We start from the raw sequence: 18,789 nt of genomic DNA, 5'->3' as shown, positions 1-18,789 counted from the left end.
GATCATAGTGTTAAGGTTGTTTTTAAAACTCCCAAGTTTACCAAGTACGGTAACTAAGGCACAGAGAGGCAGGCTGATTTCTCAAGGATGATACAATGGGCCTGATTCACAAATGGACTTACGTCTTTGTAATACTACGGGTGCGGAGTCTCTGCACTAGTGGTGGAATCTCCGCAGTGGGGGCAGAATATCCGCACTGTGCACTGCAGTGCAGAGATTCCACCCTGAGTGCAGAGATTCTGCCCAGAGTGCTGAGACTCCGCACTCATAACTTTACGAGTCTAAGTCCCTTTGTGAATCAGGCCCAACGTTTTCAAGCGGATACGCACAGATTCGAACTCCGGTGACTAGATTAGCAGTTGGCAAATTAGGCACTGGACCACATCTTGTACTGTGAATTAGCAGATTTCTTGATTGGCGTGCTGTTTCTAGAATACATCTATCAATGGTACAGCAGGTGCAACAGGAAAGCAGTACACACCACCTGTAGGCTGCAAATTCACACAAAATGCAAGAGACCATTGATGGCGTTCTGTCACCTTATTCAGGGCCTTCAGGCTCTAGTTTAACTTTGGTTTTCAGTGAGTAGCTACCTATGCCAATAAAGATTGTACCTTTTATTACCAATTCCAGCAGAGAGAAAAAGGATGGAATTGGGATAACATTAACTCAGTTCCCTGCTTCTAGAGCTCTACTGGATGGCAGTGGATGGTTTGTGGGAATAATAAGGAAATGTCTGAGGATTGTGCTGAACAAAGGATACATGACACCTGTTAGACCTGTCAGCTCTTGGTGTGTTTTCCCCTGTATTTTTGACTTCTGACCTCCTTTTATGATCCTGTGCTGAACTTTGGTTTTGCTGGCATTAGGACTCTAGGCTCTTTACCACTGCTGACAAGTGCTACAGTGCAAGTGCTCTCTGTCTAAATTGGGTTGGTGATTGGTTTTCTCCATGACTGGCATATTTGATTTATTAGTAGGTCCCTAGTAATGTGCATTAGAAGTGCCCAGGGCCTGTAAATCAAATGTTACTAAAAGGCCTGCAGCACTGATTGTGCCACCCACATTAGTAGCCCTGTAAACATGTCTCAGACTTGCCACTGCAGTGTGTGTGTGTGCAGTTTTAAGCTGCCAGTTTGACCTGGCGCCCACTTGCCAGGCCCAAACCTTCCCTTTCACTATATGTAAGTCACCCCTAAGGCAGGCCCAAGGCAGCTCCATGGGCATGGTGCAGTGTATTTAAAAGGTTGGGCATGTACTAGTGTGTTTTACATGTCCTGATAGTGAAATACTGCTAAAATGCGTTTTTCACTATTGCAAGGCCTATCTCTCCCACAGGGGAACATGGGGTTTGTCTTGAAATATCTTTTAAGTGCAATTTCCCATTGGGAGAAGCTAGTGATGTGGAGTTTGGGGTCTCTGAATTCACAATTTAAAAATACATCTTTTAGTGAAGTTGGTTTTTAGTTTGTAAGTTTGAAAATAGCACCTTTAAAAAGTGGGCATTTTTGTGCTTAACCATTCTCTGCCTCTGCCTGGTTGCTGAATACATGTCTGGGTCAGAGTGACAGTTGGGCTGTTTGTGAATTCACTCTGGACAGTCACACAAAGGGAGTTGAGGTGTGTCTTGCACATCCTGATGGGTCTTCCTAGGCTAGAGTGGAGGGAGGAGCTGACCTGCACCTGAATAGGGCTGTGTCTGTCCTTACATAAAGCAGTCCCCAACCCCCTGGAGTGTGTCTGGGGCCAGGATAGGAAAAGGCAGGGTCTTGTGCACTACAAAGACTTTCCTTTGAGGTTTTCCTACTTTAAAGGCAGAAATTAGTATAAGTATTGGACTGCTGACCCCACAACTTCAGAACACATCTGGACTGAGGACATTCTGCCAGGAATAACAGCTGGATGCTGTAGGAGGAACTGACACTCTGCTTGTTGCTTTGCTGTGCTGGCCTGCTGCTTGCTGCTTCTGTCCTGGGAGTGAAAGAACTGGGCTGGGCTTGGCTTTCTACATCCTGCTTTCAAAGGTTCTCCAAGGGCTTGAACTGAGCATGTCTCCTGTTGTGAAGTCTCAGGGACATCAAAGACGTCATCTGCCAGTGCCTGGGCTCTTCTGCTGAGAATCCTAACTTGTCAAGTAGGGCCAAATACTGTCCTTGGGCCCTTGGAAGTGAAAGCTGGTGACCTGAAGTAAAAGTCACGCACTAAGTCCATTGCGGCAGCAACACCTGCACTGTGGCTGAAAAATCGATGCAGCACCTGTCTCACGGCTTTGAAATCAACAAATTGCCTGCTTCAGCGGTGATCCATCATTGCTGTGTGTCTGGATTTTCCACGCGTCATCCCTGGGCATAATTTTCTTCATTGACGCTGCACCACAGTAAGGAATTGACCCATCACCAGTCTGGCGGGAAAAGAATCCATGCATCGCCCGTCCGGCGGAAAAAGAATCAACACATCACAAACCCGGCGGAAAAAGAATCCACACATTGCCCATCCATTGGGGAAATAATTGATGCATCGCTTGCTTTTTAGACGCATCACCTCATTTGCAGCTCGCATCATTTTTGTTTTTGAACCATCCAAGGTACTGTGTTATAAGGATACAACCACTGATTTTTCAGGATTAAGGGCCAGATGTATCATAGTACCGTTTTGCTTTTCCTAAATACTGAATTTTAGGAAATCGCTATTTGAGATATGCAAAATGGTATGTATGAAAATAGCAAATCCCAAATAGCGATTTCTTAAAATTCGCAATCGCTATTAGGGTATAGGGCTCCATTCATCCCTATGGGCCTGAAGGCCTATAGGTGCGAATGATCTTGCATTTCTTAATTTGCGAACTCCAGTTACAAATTTGCAACTTAGGTAATGCAAATCCATGGGTGCTGGGGGCCTAAGGTCCCCTTTGATGCACCCCCCAAAAAACATTGTACACATGTAAAGAGGTACAATGAAGGTGTTAGAGAGATACATCTAAGAGACTGTAGGTCTACATTATAGAGACTAGAGAGAAGCACTGATGATATCAGAGAGCGATCATCGATACAAGTGGAATGTATCAAAGATGTTATTGTAGATGGGAGAATCAACAGTAGATGAAAATATCATTCAAAACACTTGATTACATCATAATAAATAAACTGAAGACAGCAGATGATATATTTACAATGTTAGAGAGATACGTCATCAATATTAGATGGACACAAAAGTGCTAACTGATGATAAATCATAAAAGAACAAAAACGTAAAATATGCTAAGTCCATTGACGACAGTCCAGATAGATACACAAATTACAGTGCATGGTTGCATTTTGGATATTTGATGGGTAAACTGGCAACTGCAGTTCTGATACTCCTGCGGCCAGAAGTAAATTAATTGTAAATGTTGTTTTTCTGAGTCACTGGTCTGTACTGAGGGAGACTCCCTTCTCTATATAACTTCTTAACGAAACACCTGGATTTAGGTCATCATGAGTGCTTCAATTAGAGCACTAGTAGACTCAGGGGCATAACCCTTATGTGAAAATATCAATCTAGGATGTGAGATTACTTCAAGATCAATGTATTTTAGCAAGAAAAGAGTAAGAATTTAGGATAAGATTCACAAGTTTTCAATATTATACATGACTGGTTTGCAACAACCTTTTACAGATATTATTTTTGATAGTATTTCTGTGATTATTATGGGGTAATCTAAATCAGAGGACATGGGTAAATGCAAACTAATCCAATATTCACAGACTTGCCCATTTCTTCTGCACTTTGAAGAATCACTTAGAGTTTGTTAAGCCATTTGCACTTATTTTACGATTCTGGTAATTGCTTTACTACTACAGGTAATTACAATGTTATACTGAATTTAGAATTAAACGGAGAATAACACGCAAAAAAAGCTTTTTTTTTTTTTACATGTTCTTCCACATTTAAAAGTGTACAGGTAACACCGGCTGTTTGCGGTTGCTAACAGGCAGAGACTGCCTACGCAGGAAGGCGGTATTATCATTTTTCATTAAATTTAAAAAAATTATGTTTCATGTATGGAAATTCACTTCTCACAAAAGCAGTACAATTTATTTGCACCTTCCAACAATCTTTAAATGAGTGGCTGAGTTGGACAATCAAACGTTATCAAAGTGCAAAGAAACAATCCAGTTTGTGCAGTCAGTAAATATATTTATTTATAGAAGTAGTCCTCCTCAGGGATGTAGCTTGGTCAGTATGATTGGCAGGGTGTGAGCTTCAGATTTCCAGACAATCACGCTGGCACATGATGTTAAAATACATTATACACAAGCAAGGCACAGTAGTGGGGGTTAAGAGGCACAGGAAAGCGACAGGAATGCGGATTGGTAGGTGTACTAAGTGAGAGAAAGCATGTATATTTTGTAAAATAACCAACATTTTTTAAGTCTTTCCAAAAAGAGCAAGGGAGAGAGTGTGTGTGCGTGTTTTTTCTGTGTGTGTAAAAATCCCTGGTGAAATTCGACAGACACCTCCCTATACCTGACTGAAGGCACCTGCACCCAACTATTTATCACAGAATACATTTACTAGGGGGGATGTAACACTCCACACAACTCCCTCTGAAGCTACGCCCCTGGTCCCCCTTAAACCTTTTCAAAAGAGGTGCACTTTCAGGATCTCTCAGTGCTTTCTTTTACTCCAAAATGAGCAAAAAGACTTGATGTGCTTCATGCTCACACATTTTAAGGATGACTACTTTGGTGTTCATTATCGAGGTACACTGGATTTCGACTAAGGTGTGCAACCCCTCTGGTCAGGAGCGCATGTGTGTGTGTGTGGACGCGTGAGTGCGGGTGTGTGTGTATGCGTGCGTGTGTGTGTATATTCACTTAAAAAACCACAAAGGTTACAGGGACATTATAGTTAGGCTCACATTTTAAATGTACAAAACCACAGAAATTCAGCAGTTATAGTTAGAGTTATTTCAAGTAACCTCCCCGTTTTGGTGTAATTACGCCCAGTGGTTCTGTCTACAGTTGTGTTCAAAACTACTCTGGGAGTTAACATGGGAAATGCACTTTTTTTCACCCACCCTTTTTTTTGGCTCCTGCTTGACAGATCACCCTGAAACTTCCTATGTACAATAAGATTCTTGGGCACACTTTTGTTTGGAAAATTTTGTGAATATTCGTCAAACTGTGCCAAAGATATAGGGAAGCCAAAAAGTGCTTTTTCTATGGAAACTAGGCCCTAACTATAACTGGCAACCGGCAGTAGTATATATATATATATATATATATATATATCTGTCAAGCAAGGGCCGAGAAAAAAGGCGTCCCCAAAACATGTTTCCCCCATTCATTTTTCCATGGGAAAATTGATAGCACCTACAGCCAAAACGGTTGAATGGAGTTACACCAAAGTTGGCATAAAACAAGATCTTGCCCAGAAATCATGCTTTTTATGATTTGGTGTAATTCCGTTCAGTAGTTAAAAACTTTTGACTGGACCACAAGGACTGAATGGACTTCTACTAATGAAAGATACTGACCACTCTTACAAACGTATTGTTAAGGTCTCTTCACAATTGAACAAGCACAAATACCCACTACCTGAAGACATGATTAGGACCACAAGGACAGACTAATAGGTATTACCTACAATCCATGTGAGACGAACAACGCTATTCTTGATGTACAAACCAACAAAGCCTTGAAAAAGCTCTAGGCCTACACGCCAATTAGGGGCGAAACACGTGTTGGCTGGTCTAAGTTATCGGCTGCCGCACGGTTAAATAGAGACTTTGATTTGTTTTCAGCTGCATTAAAATAAATATATGTGATTATTAGTACGTAATCTCTCACCAATATTTTACTCCAGGAATATAAAACATCATGTTTATTATTATTATTGAGCACTGCTTATTCTACCTTACTTAAATATATTTCATAGTTGTGGGCATAGGGGTTTTGCCCTCATAGGATAAGCAATCAATACTGCCAGCGAGCCAATACTAGTCAGCAGAACTCCAGAACTATTACCCCTCTCCTTGATAACTGCACGTTATATTCCTGTTCGCAGGCTGTTTGGCTGTGCCAATTCCTCTAGGTATTACCTTTTTGATATTACAATTGAAAAAACCTAAGAAAGGGTGCATTTTAAAACTGTGCACAAGCACTGTTTCTACCTGATACTAAGGTTAAACCAACAATCAGAATGAGGTTGTAAAAGTATGGCACTAGTTTTCTACTTCATTGCTTTTTCAAATCCCAGATAATGATCTAACACACTCAAGAGGTTGTTCTTTCTTCATCTTATCTTGGAAGGATGTCAGATTAGAGTATACATAAATAAACAAATAAATAAATAAACTGTTGACTTCTTTACACTTTCGGCCACTGCTTACAATCCACACGTCTTTTGCTTTTATTTTTTGTTGGGGATATTCATGCATTCCAACATCATGTACTGATTTCTCCTCCAATTATTGATAGTCCTTTATAATATTGCACAAAATATATAATTGACATTCACAGCCCTAACCCTCACTTGGAGTATATATGGTATTTAAGTGCAGTACACCTATTTATTATAATATTCACAGTGCCAAAGCACATATACACCTTCATTGCAAAATGCACACTACTACCATCCATTGCTCTCATTGCTGGCAATTTTTGCACACAATATGCACATTTTGAGGAATATGCTCAGTACTTTAGTATAGTGTAGCTTTCGAATGCTACATGGCAAATACCTATCTGGTATGTATAACGGTACATTACTGTAGTCGCACTATTATATTACAATATATCCATTTAGTACAATAATCCACACTTAAATGCCCAGATGAGACCAGTAAAGTGTATATAGCTTTGAAACGTCAGTGATACACCTTAGGTTCCCCTTGATTGGTTCAATATGAAGTTCTGTTAACAGGTTGGTGGATTACAGAAAAATATGAATGGTGCAACTATCTTTGGTGTATCAGTAATTTTATGATCGATTGTATATCTGCACTCTATCTGAGCACTGTGCCGTCTGCACTATGATCCTATATGTGAAATGCTGGGACTTTTTAATGCAAAATGTATTCTATGAAATAAGGGGCTTGTGTATACATTTACTTGTGATGTCTTGATATATACATGGAATAGTATATACCGGTGGAATATTGACTATAGGAACTGGTTTTTAATTAAATCCATTAGACACTTGTTACATATTTTATTGATTTACTATGGCCTCAATTAGGTATAAGGGCGAGTCCTAGTGTCCCAATACTGCTAAAGTGCAGTATACCCAGAAGAGCAATTGTTCTCCCACTGAGGTATAGTTTTATTATATAATGCACGTAAACAAGTCTCTAAACATTTAGTACAAAATTACCATAGCTAAAGTACAGATAAAGCACATCATTTTCCTATTCGTTACAGTATGCCGACTGCTAAATGCAATATATCCATTTAGCATAATATTGTAAACTTAACAATAGTCCCTTTGCTTCGATTCAATACAATCAGGACATTGAATTGCATTGTACTTGTATGTGCATAGCGCTTTTCTTAGGCCAAAAGAGATCCACTGCTTCTGTATATAATACAGATTAATTACTTTATGTCTATTTTGTAAGTGTAGTATAGTAACTCCTATGTGAATCCTTGCTCTCTATATTGGTACAGGAGGCTCGCTCATCCCCAGACACCTGGGACACCCAACCCCTCATCTGCTGGAGAGCTAGTCTGGGCAACCAGCCCATGTTTTGGCACCCTGGTGCAGAAGACCTCCAAAAAACATCCCCAAAGGGCCACAATCACTTAGTGCCAATTGCACATGAATAAAAGATGGGTAAAGGACCACAAAAGGGGCTGACCAAACCCTCCACAAAACTGCAGAATCCTTAACAATTGCGGCAAGAACGCCATGTGACGTCCACATGATACTAGTGTTCTCTGCGCCTAACTTCATGTGAGATTCCAAGGAGATCAAAGGTGTCCCTGCCAACCATCCACTCACCCTGCCCCAATACAACAAGAGACGTAACATGTCAACATAGCATCAAACAAAAACATTGCATCTACCTGCAAAGAAAAAATGAGTTAGAGACAACTGCAGCTCCCATGCTTGACGTTAAGAACATGACAAAGCATAACGCAAAAAACTTACACCAGATCAAATCTCCTAATTACAGTGATGTAGAAACTTACACCAGATCAAATCTCCTAATTACAGTGATGTAGAAACTTACATCAGATCAAATCTCCTAATTACAGTGATGTAGAAACTTGCACCAAATCAAATCTCCTAGTTACAGGGAGGGGTGGGTGTGTAAAGAAGAGATCCCCTTGTCACTCAGTGGCATCTGCGAACGCTGCAGGTCTTGCGCCAGCTGTGAGGACGATCTTCACATCCAGGACAGCAAGTACAAAGGGTCAAAGCCCTGCCACACCCATCTTTTGATACCCAAGGCCCTACAGCCATGCCCACCACCACCTCCAGCCTCCACGAGATATTCCTGTGGTGTAGGCTCCAGATACGAGAAGATGGTGGGTTGAGTCCAATGTAGGGGCATCACCTACTGGCCCACCATCTTGATCAAATCAGCCCCACTGTGTCCTTAATAATGTCCACTCTCTCTCTTCATTATGGAGGAAAGCCGTAGGGCATTCGCCTGCACCCACTAGAAACCTCAGTCCACTGTCTCAGTATGAATCAACTTCCCCCAGATGCCCAATTGTAATCAGATCCTACTTGTTGTAGTCAGCATGTCAAAACACAAGGGCAGATTAACTAAGAAATCTGAGTCCTTGAGATGGTGGTTTGGGGTTTTTGTACTCTGCTTGAGAGAAATCTAATTGTTTTTAGCCTTCTAGCACTTTGAGCAACTTTGTCACACAAAGTGCTTGTGGTCTAAATTGTGACACCTGTGCAAAGCCATGTTTGCACAGGTGTCACAATTACGAGTGGGTCGGACTTTTTGGAGCCCCCAGGTTTTACCCCAGGTTAATCCTGCCAATATTTACGGAGTGAAAAGTCCCCGTAAATTCTGGAACACACAGATTTTGGTGTTGAAAGCTGAGGCGTAGCTTCAGGGGGGTTGTTTGGCATGCTACCCCCCCCAATACATGTATTTTTTTATAAACAATTGGATGACCGGTGCTTTCAGTCGGGTATGGTGTGGTGTCTGTCGGGTTTCACCAGGAATTTTTACACACAGAGACAAAAACGCTGAGTGTTTAATTTGTAAAAATAATATGCGCCATGGCACTCGTCAGGAGGCCACTGCAGCTTGCACCAAACATTGCCCATGCCATGCTGCCAGTGACAGTGCCAACACAACTACTAACGATCACGCTCTGACAAGTGTGACAATTCAGACTATTCGAGGCCTCAAAGCTATAGCCATGGCTTGGGCGGACCATGGGCGGAAGATAATAGGCATTTCTAATGTATATTGATTTAATAATTAACTGTTGCTCTGGCAATTTCTAAATTAGCCAGACAGCTTGTGGCAGACTGTCACAAGCGATGGTGTTCACAATTTAGTGCTGGTGCCGAGCACCAGAAACCACTGACTCAGATTAAGCACTGAAAACACCCACATACTCTATCCCTCTCTCTGTTTCAAAAGACTTCAAAAATGTTGGTAATTTCACAAAATAATGTACATTCTATCACTTAGTGCACCTACCAATCCGCAGCCCTCTCCCTTTCCACTGCCTCCTTAGCCCCTCTCGTGCGCTCTGCTTGTGGTATAATGTACTTCACATCATGTGCCAGCGTGATTGTCGGGAAATCTGAAGCTCTCTAAACCCCCAATCTTACTGATCCCTGGCTGAAAGCACCAAAATCTGTATATGATTACCCCCGGCAAAGGGGGAACTTATAATAGGTGCCATTTATCGAACCTGTTAAATTGCGAAACCCAGGATATTGCCATTTAAAAGGTGCAATAAACCACATATTTTCTCCGAGGCATTGGTAATCGAGGCCATTGTGTTTTACCATTTCATTCTTTTAACTGTGTACCATGCTCAAGTGCTGTGCTATGTTAAATTAACCATTAATTGTCTTCATAAACTTAATTAAACTTTAAGCTCACTTGGCCTGCTCAATTTATAGGCCCAGCGTAATTACTAGTGGATAGAATTAATTCAAGCATCCCACCCAGCATTTTGGGGTTTTCTTAAACTAATGTTCATGTTGGTTCTGCTTGGTGTGGTGCAAGAAAAATAACAAGTTCTGTTTGCTGCAGGGGGTGACAAAGTGGACTTAATTCATCCTGAAGTTACCAAAGTGTTAAAAAACAATTGCTTTTAAAAGGGCCTTCTATGAAGTTTCTACTCTCTTCTTTCTCTGAAGATTATGCCTGATTTCCCACTTACTAGGAAGCACTTAAAATCACAGGTCTGGCCCTCTTCTCTGGCCCCAAATTCTCCCTTGTTTTATTGATTAGCTTTCGATTATTACCTATTTTAATTACTATTTTCCTAATGTATTCTCATGAATGTGACTTTTATAAGCCATGTTTAAAGTAGGGACACGCAAAGTTGAAAAGATTTCTCTTAAGACCTTCACAACGTTCTACGGAGAATTTTGCAAGGTATGAAGTTTTACGATTTCTGCACATTTGCATGCAACAATTTATACTGTGAAGGGTAAGCTTGCAGAAAAAAATGCATATATTTTCGATATTAGCTGGATTTGATTAGGGTGAAAATTATTTAGTCACGCGCTGGAAAGGGTTGCACTAGTGAAGGTAAAATTAAATCGGAACCTTTGCAAACCTCATGAATGTTGAAGATCTGGAAATTCACAAGAAATGCTGGCCTAAAAAATCTCCAGTTTTTGGTAAGGGATAACCAAGTCCTATTCAGATGGTGCAATACACATACTCCGTCCCACGACTAAAGAAAAGAGTGGGCACACTTACTACAGTGCACCAGCTGCCACTTACAGTGTATATCTACTCAGTAAAATGCCCCGTAGCAGCTGTAATACAGTATACAGTGATTCAGTAACATATGCTATTCGTGCTACTTAAACTCAGTATTTGCAGAGTATGGGCCTGATGTAGAATTTGGCGGAGGGGCTACTCGGTCACAAGCGTGACGGACATCCCGTCAATCGTATTACAAGTTCCGTAGGCTATAATGGAATTGTAATACAGGAAACAGGATATCCTTCACGTTTGTGATGGAGTACACTACCCCCCCCCCCAAACTCTAAATCAGGCCCTATGTATGATATATCCACAGCTAGACTATCTACAAAAGATTAAATACACTATACCAAGAGTTGCAGTACAGTACATGTAGATTAATTACAATCCGCCCCCTGCTGGAGTTCCCTACATACCCACATACTACATTACTCCAATTACTAAAGCGTATACACCTTTCATTGCAATATCCCCACTGATAGAGTACAGTGCAATACGTCCTATATATCCACTACTGAAGTACAGGAAACTCTTGCAGGGCCCAGAGCTCTTTGCTGATTCACATTCAAAGCACACTACCAGATTGTAGGTACATTATTTACCACTCAACACAGCATACCGACTGCTAAATGAGTATAGATTACTTCCGAGCCCTCATGGTAGCTCAACTTGCACAAATCTTTGCCTCCATTTTTAAACTGCCCCACACCATGAACTCGACCACAGCAACACAGTCACGGGTTATCTGATGGCATAGTGCCTCCTCCTCCGAATGAAGAAACCATACATACTCATTGAGTCTGTCCTGCTCCACAGGCAAACTGTCGAGTTTTCACACACACACACACACACACACAGACCTGCACACACAATCATGCCCCATTAAGTATTTTCGTCACTCAAATACACTGTTGTAGTTTAGTGATGGAGGTCCCTAATCAGAAATCGTTTAGTACACCTCGGTGACTCTTAAGAGTGCAAAACGTTTCCTCTGTGTTTGCAAATGCCAGCTCTAATTGGGACCTGCAGATATTTGCCATCATATTCGGCACGTCCACCAGCAGAAACTCCACCAGATGACTGGATCCTCTGCAGTCGCCAATGCTGATTGCAAGCAAGGGGCAATCTGTGCTCCCACAATATAGCAAGTTTAATATTTGTAATGGATTCCCCAGTGAAACTGCACACATAAAATTATCATCTAAAAAGATGTATGTAGTTCTGCAGTTGATGTGGAGTTATGGCCCAACACATGTTGTTTGAAAGCATTTCATTTCATGGAGACGAAAAGAGATCTTGTGCAAAGGCACATATCCTCTAGCCCATCCACAGGCATCTAGTTCAGACCGAATGACACATACTAGAGGATCTTCGGAGCTGTCATTTTCCTATGAATGCTGATAAAGACTTGAGAATGTTGAAAAATGCAGAAATCTATGTAGGAGTAGTCTGTGACTGCTTAGATTTCACCTACTTAGACTGCATTATCTTGGACCAGCCTCAATAGCGTTGGGACACAATGTTATGGACAAAATATCAACAGAACATATTGACAGATAGGTAAGTCTAGATTTTCTGTACCTAACCCTGCATATATCTACCTAGGCAATACATTTATCTTTAAGGTATGTACATCTAGAGTTGTGAATAGTAAATCTGTACTTTCCAGTTATACACTTACCTCTTGATGTTTTGTCCCTCAATATTCTGCACTTGATATTCTCATACAATGATATTTTGGGGGTCAATATTCAGTAGTACATCTCTGTGTGCTACGATTCCCATATCTGCCAAAATGATGAGTTCTTAGTAATGTTCAGGCCATATGTATGCATTAAAATAGGATGCCTATGTGGACATGCTCTTTCAGTCTCAATTGAAATGCAATGTAGATTTGTATAGCGCAGCTTATCACCAATGAGGGTCTCAAGGTGCTGTCCCTGGGCACGGGGAGATTAAGTGATTTGTCCATAATCACAGGATGTTGCGCCGAGGCTCGAACCAGGATCTCTAACTTCCGAGGTGGTCGCTCTGACCACTACGCTACATCTTCTCCATTGAGCCTCAACTATCTACTCTTAAAAATGTTTTCACTTATACATGCTGCCTGACCACAACATACAATTGACAACTTACAATTTAATGCACTCACCTACACTCAAGTCTAAACTCATCAGTACTGTATATTAATTCATTTTCAGTCTGGCCCACACACTTATTGATATTTTTTTTACATATACACTCATAGAGCACACAAATAAAGTGACTTGCCTATATTGTCATTACATATGTACTCGCTGACTCTCTGTTGAACCTTTAGAAACTGTGCACACCCTTAGTAACCTGCTCTCACTGACCATCACTGAGCCCTTCTCTTGGGGCAAAAGCTCACCTACTCACAATTACTGACACATTTTAAGTGTTTTTTTCAGCCACAAAAAATGGGTCTGGGCTCACAAAACATAAATAATGTACGTCCGGTCATTTATTAATTTCCAACTCCCTTTTTTGGGGCACACACTTCCACAATTCAGCACAAACTAACCCCATTGATTCTATTTTAATCAATCTGGATTATTATAACGCTGCTTACTTGAAACTGCCAAAAGAGCAAATATAAAATCCACATCCCAGTGCCCAGATTTATCATGGAATTTAAAAACTCTTGTAAACTCCAAACCCCTGATTACGAGAAGAGGGAGTGGAAAATAACTTTTACTACATTTTACTTCAAGCTCAAGGGCCCTTTGTCAACAGGGCCACAACTTCTGTGAAAAAGTTCACACAACGCAAAACACAAATTCTCAACTACACACAAAATCCTGATTCAGACCGTTTGGGAGGCATTTGCCAATAATGTATGTAACATGAAGCTTGGAACGTACTAACTCAGAAGGACCGTCTCAGAGTCAGAAAGTGAGAAAGGAAGACTGTTCTTCTGTTTGGACGTATCTTAATAAACTCGTCTACATGGATCTGGTGTGGCTAGACTCCTCCTGGCCTGACCCACCATAATTGTACCATCTGAAAGTGACATTTGTTTAACATAAATGTATGTTTTCTTATTTATTCATGTACGATTCTATACATATTATGACACTTCACCGAGTCCCAGTGCCAGATTTCTGCAATCTAAAGAGACCCTTCTGTGCCCCGTTGCACCTTTAAGTCGAAGTAAGAAAATATCCATGTTATGTGTTAAGCATCAAAAATTGAAGGTGTCTAAATGCTCTGTGCAATAGTGGAAGGTCGATCCGGACTTTGCAGTCCATCCAGGGACATTTTAAGGATTTGGGGGGTCCTGGGCCAAACGGATTTTGAGGGCTCCTGTTCAGAACAGATTTGAATTTATGATACAATACCAGCTCTTTCACGCAGTCTTTGGCCAGGGCACGAATAGTGCACAGGCACACTTGTCCACATTGTAAATGTGTTTAAATCTATCATTAAGGGAGAGCGATTTGTACTTTAATATTTAATACAGCAGCAGCTCACTAATATTACTGCAAATAATCTCTGTGATGCCATCCCATTTCTCATGTGTGAGGTCCTGTTTTGATCTATATGAAAGTTTTATGGATGTTGCATGAAGCTTAAACATAGCATTTAACTGCAAAATGGCCCTGGTAGACTTACACATCACCCACATGAAAAATAAATTAAAGGAAACGATATCTAAAACAATTAGTTTAAGAATTACTCAAGGTCAACAGGGTAAGACTCTCTGCAAAACAGAGGTGGCTCTATCTGGGGGAGGGGGCTGGGGCCCTGGCGCCCTGGCCCAGAGCCAACTTTGCTCATGCCTTAACACATCTGAGCCCATCACACCCAAGAATGTGCCCCTGCTGAGGACTTTCAGCATCTGGGCCCATCTAGAAGGACGCCGTCTCAAATCTATAACTCACCTTTGTGGAAAACAGAGGCTTCGTATGTATACGGTATGATAAACCAATCTAAGGGCCTTACAATGTAGCCCCTTATTATTGGGATTTTGAGGCAGCTTCTACAGTATAGGTGTAGGGTGAATGAGGGTGATAGACCCAACCTTAACTTGGCCATATATTTCATGAACTCTGCAATCAAACAATAATTTGATAGTTCAATAGAAAGGGAACTGAAATAACATATTTTTCAGCCCACATCAGTGTTTGCTCTCCTTTCTAGATGCTCATGGCCAAGAAGGTATTAGGCACCAAACAACACTTGTTGTACTACTGCAGCCTGCGACTACCTAATTATTTGGATGCTACATGGACAATTAGGGGTGCTGCTGGGCACTGGTGGTTTTGATTAAACCATCTAGAATCATTTTTTTTGTAACATTGATGAGTAGTATGTTATATTTTTGGGATTATTTTATAAAATAGTATGCAAAACTCATAGAAACGAATTCAGACTTTAAGGGACCATCCACCCATTTTTGGCGGGCGTCCTGCATCCACCACACTCAATATGCCATCAATGTCTTCTCTGGAGAAGCTTCCATGCCTAAAATGTGTATGACCAGCTTAGCCAGGGAAGCTTCCACCCAGCAGATGTGGAGGCTGTAGAGGTTCTGCATGAAAGTGATGTAGAGGAATATGGGTAAGTGCCAAGGGGTACCCCACGTTTAATGGGCACCAGAGGTGATATGTGAGGTATGGTGTGCTACGAATAATGTAACTGACAATAGCTAAATATATATGTCTGGAGTGTCATAAAGTCTAACTGGCCCATTTTATTTTTGGGATAGACAGGACTTATGATGATGCAACTATTACATAAGTTGTGTAATTGTCTCTGCACAAAAACATATTTTACAAGCATTGTTTTGGGGGGGGGGGGTTTATCGAAGTCTATGTTTTATTATTCTGTGGAATAACAAGTAGCTGTTTTTCCATTACTGAAGTTCCAAAATTAATTAATAAATGCTACAAAATCAGTGAAAGGTACCCTTATAAATTGTTCTTCCCATAGATTGGTCTATGGTTCCTCACTACAGTGTATCGGGTCAAAAGATCATTCCCAAAAAATAACAAATTATTAGCAGTTAGCGTTTTGTTTTCAAATTCTGAAATATTGACTTGTGATCATTAGTGATTTTTTTCAATCTGCATTTAAGGAACGCCAGCTCAAATGACTGACCTTCAGAAAAAGTTATTTTGTTAAGTATTCGGCTAAAACCAAATGTCTTAATATTGGCCAAATGTCTTAATATTGGCCGACTTTGACTGTACTTACCCTAAAAGACTGTTGCCAGACAAACATCAGCACGCCCCTACGCTGATGTTGTACTGTGCTGGTTTCTTGAAAATCTTCCTTAAAAACGTGGTATTGGAAATTGGTCACCAGTTGTATAGGGTTAAACGATGAAGATTGCAGTTTTGATCCAAGGAGGGATCCAGAGTGCCTTTTGCACTTTTGATATAACTCTTTCCAGAAAAGATACCATATTAAATGCTAAGATGGCAGGGACATCAATACAATACTGAAATCTTAGTGCTAAAGTAAATAACTAATTATTAAAGACTGTTTCTTCTTGAAAATGGATGTTGATATGATGAGTATTAACGGCGGTGGGCTGATTGCCTTATACTTAGCTTTACAATTTTAAAGATTTTCATGTGTTTATCTCACATTGCATCATTTTTTAGGATTATACTAACACTATTTTCCGAGAAAGTTCTTATCCTGTAAGTTTAGGTTTGTTGCTTTTCCCTCCTGTCACATTTACTTCGCACTCACTGAGCCTGTATTCAACCGACCCTCCAACTCAACACACAGTATCAGTAAACCTGAAGTAACTTACACCCTACATGGTATGTATGAGTAAAGTATGTACTCACTCAAGCTGTTGCTAAGTCTTTAGCTAATTCACACTCCAATGGAGTTTGCTCCACCCATCCCCTCCATGTGCCTTACCATACCACCCCTTCAGGTAATCTGCTGTTTACAACACTATTGGGGAGACTGTATTCAACAAATCTGTACTTTCCGATGTCATTGGACTCTGTAGTCACCAACACCCTGGCTGGCTCTACACTTTCCCAAATCCTAGATTGGTCTTTACGCACCTTCTCAGAGCCCCCCTGAGTTGTCACCCACAGCTGGTAAATTATCACCTATTCCCTACATATTTAGTCTGTTCTCAATAACCTTCTGTGAATACTGAAAAATTAGTGTTTGTTTCCTCATGCCCTCAAAGTGTGTACTCATCCTTACCACTGATGTGTCTGTACTCATCCATAACCTGTAAGTCTATGCTCACTCTCACTCTTGGAATCAGCGCCCATCCCGCAGCGTAACAGTGTGGGGTGGGCTCAGCAGATAGACTGAATGAGTTTTGTTTTTCAACCACAACCTTAAGGTATGTACTAACACACACACTTGATGAGTCTAAATTCACTCACGCTCTCAGTTATTTTGTACTTGCCACATACTATCAAGTCCGTACTGGTCCATGGAGATTAGAGTAACCATCAATACCAGATCATCAATGCCTCCACTTACCCATACTCTTGGGTTCACCTCGGCCTACCTTACAATTATCACATTTTCAATTACTGTGTAGTGATCCATTCTCCCAATGAACCCAACTTCTTGCACATTATCACATTCCCGATGAAGCTGTACTTGCCACACTCTCAAAGAATCCACCTTCACACATCATCATTGAACCTGTGTTCATCCATTCTCAAATAGGCCACTTTTGTGCCGGATGGCCACTAAGTTTGTACTCACCAACACACTCGTTGGCCTCCCTGGCGGTGGCCCTCTGCCAAGGCCGGTCGTAGTGGAAGGGCTTACAGCGGTCACACTCAGGCCCCGCTGTATTGTGCTTGCACTCGCACACTAGGCTGTCATCGCGGTCCCTCACGCACCGTGAGGCGTGACCGTTGCACTTGCAGCGGCCCCCCACCTGCAGGTCTGACACGGCATAGAAGTATGAGTCCCGGGCTAGTGCAGAGTCATCCTCGTTCTCATCTCCAAAGGTGTGAAGACGGCTGAAGACCACCTTAATGTCCGTGGCCGTCACCCAGTCCTGGAGAACGGGTGAGTTGTCAAAGTCATGGGCAGTAGGTCGCCCGTCGAGGGTGCTAAAGGCGATGAGGCCTCCAGAGAGTGGGTGCATGTCTGTGTGCGAGTCAGTACAGATGGCCTCCTGCTCGTTCTGCTTGGTGATGGCTGCCTTGTTGGGTTTGTTGAACATCTTGCGACACTGTGTCGAATAGAACTGGAAGGGCACCCAAGACTTGCCGTAGTCCATTGACTTGAAGATGGCCATGGATTCGGGCCTAGGAGAGCAGAACTGGAGGCTGACGTAGGTGACCTCAAACTTCTTTCCAAGGGATAGTGTCAACGTGACATTCTGAGGGTATTGGACGTAGTTCTCCGACTGCCAGCAAGTTAGGTTGTGGGGGTTGTTGAGGTCAGTCAGAAAGGAGGCTGGGTGGGCCTTGCGTGGGTCTGTGGCATTGCAGAGGTGGCAGTTCCTCGAGCGCTCGTCGCCTTTCTCGGCCACCACGCAGAAGCGAGCAGGGGGGCGGCCACAGACGCTGGACACCCGCACTTCCTTACCGAAGGCTGAGTTGACGAAGTCTGGGATGCAGCGGCGAGGGTTGCCGTTCTCGTCATAGCAGGGGTCAGGCTGCGCCGTCTGGACCGAAAACATGCTCATGCCATAGCCCCCTCGCACCCCTTCCGCCATCCAGGACACCGCTCCCAGGACCAGCAGCACCTCCCAGACCTTCCAGAACATGGTGACCGCGCCGTCCTCTCGTCGTGGTGCCCACCGGAGAACCTGGCTGCTGAGAAACCCGAAAAAGCAAGTTTTATTAAAATCTCCTCAAATAAAACATTATTAAAACAATGTCGGTGCTATACGAGTCAAATAGTGGAAA

At 41.9% G+C, this 18,789-nt stretch overlaps 1 protein-coding gene across 6 annotated transcripts in view; it reads right to left on the bottom strand.

Moving 5' to 3' along the window:
• The window catches only part of NTN1 (netrin 1), a 424,193-nt gene that overhangs the window by 291,764 nt on the left and 113,640 nt on the right, over positions 1–18,789 (bottom strand). For 5 of the 6 annotated variants that reach the window (XM_069200314.1, XM_069200319.1, XM_069200317.1 and 2 more), the window contains exon 2: positions 17,630–18,696. In XM_069200314.1, coding sequence (XP_069056415.1) covers positions 17,630–18,696 — 1,067 coding nt within the window. The remainder of the gene's footprint in view (positions 1–17,629; positions 18,697–18,789) is intronic. The other variant, XM_069200318.1, reaches the window with a different exon arrangement.

The sequence above is a fragment of the Pleurodeles waltl genome, chromosome 7 (genome assembly GCF_031143425.1).
Source record: "Pleurodeles waltl isolate 20211129_DDA chromosome 7, aPleWal1.hap1.20221129, whole genome shotgun sequence".
Taxonomy (NCBI): domain Eukaryota; kingdom Metazoa; phylum Chordata; class Amphibia; order Caudata; family Salamandridae; genus Pleurodeles; species Pleurodeles waltl.
Note: the sequence above shows the minus strand (reverse complement) of the source record. Positions and strands in the feature narration are given on the sequence as shown.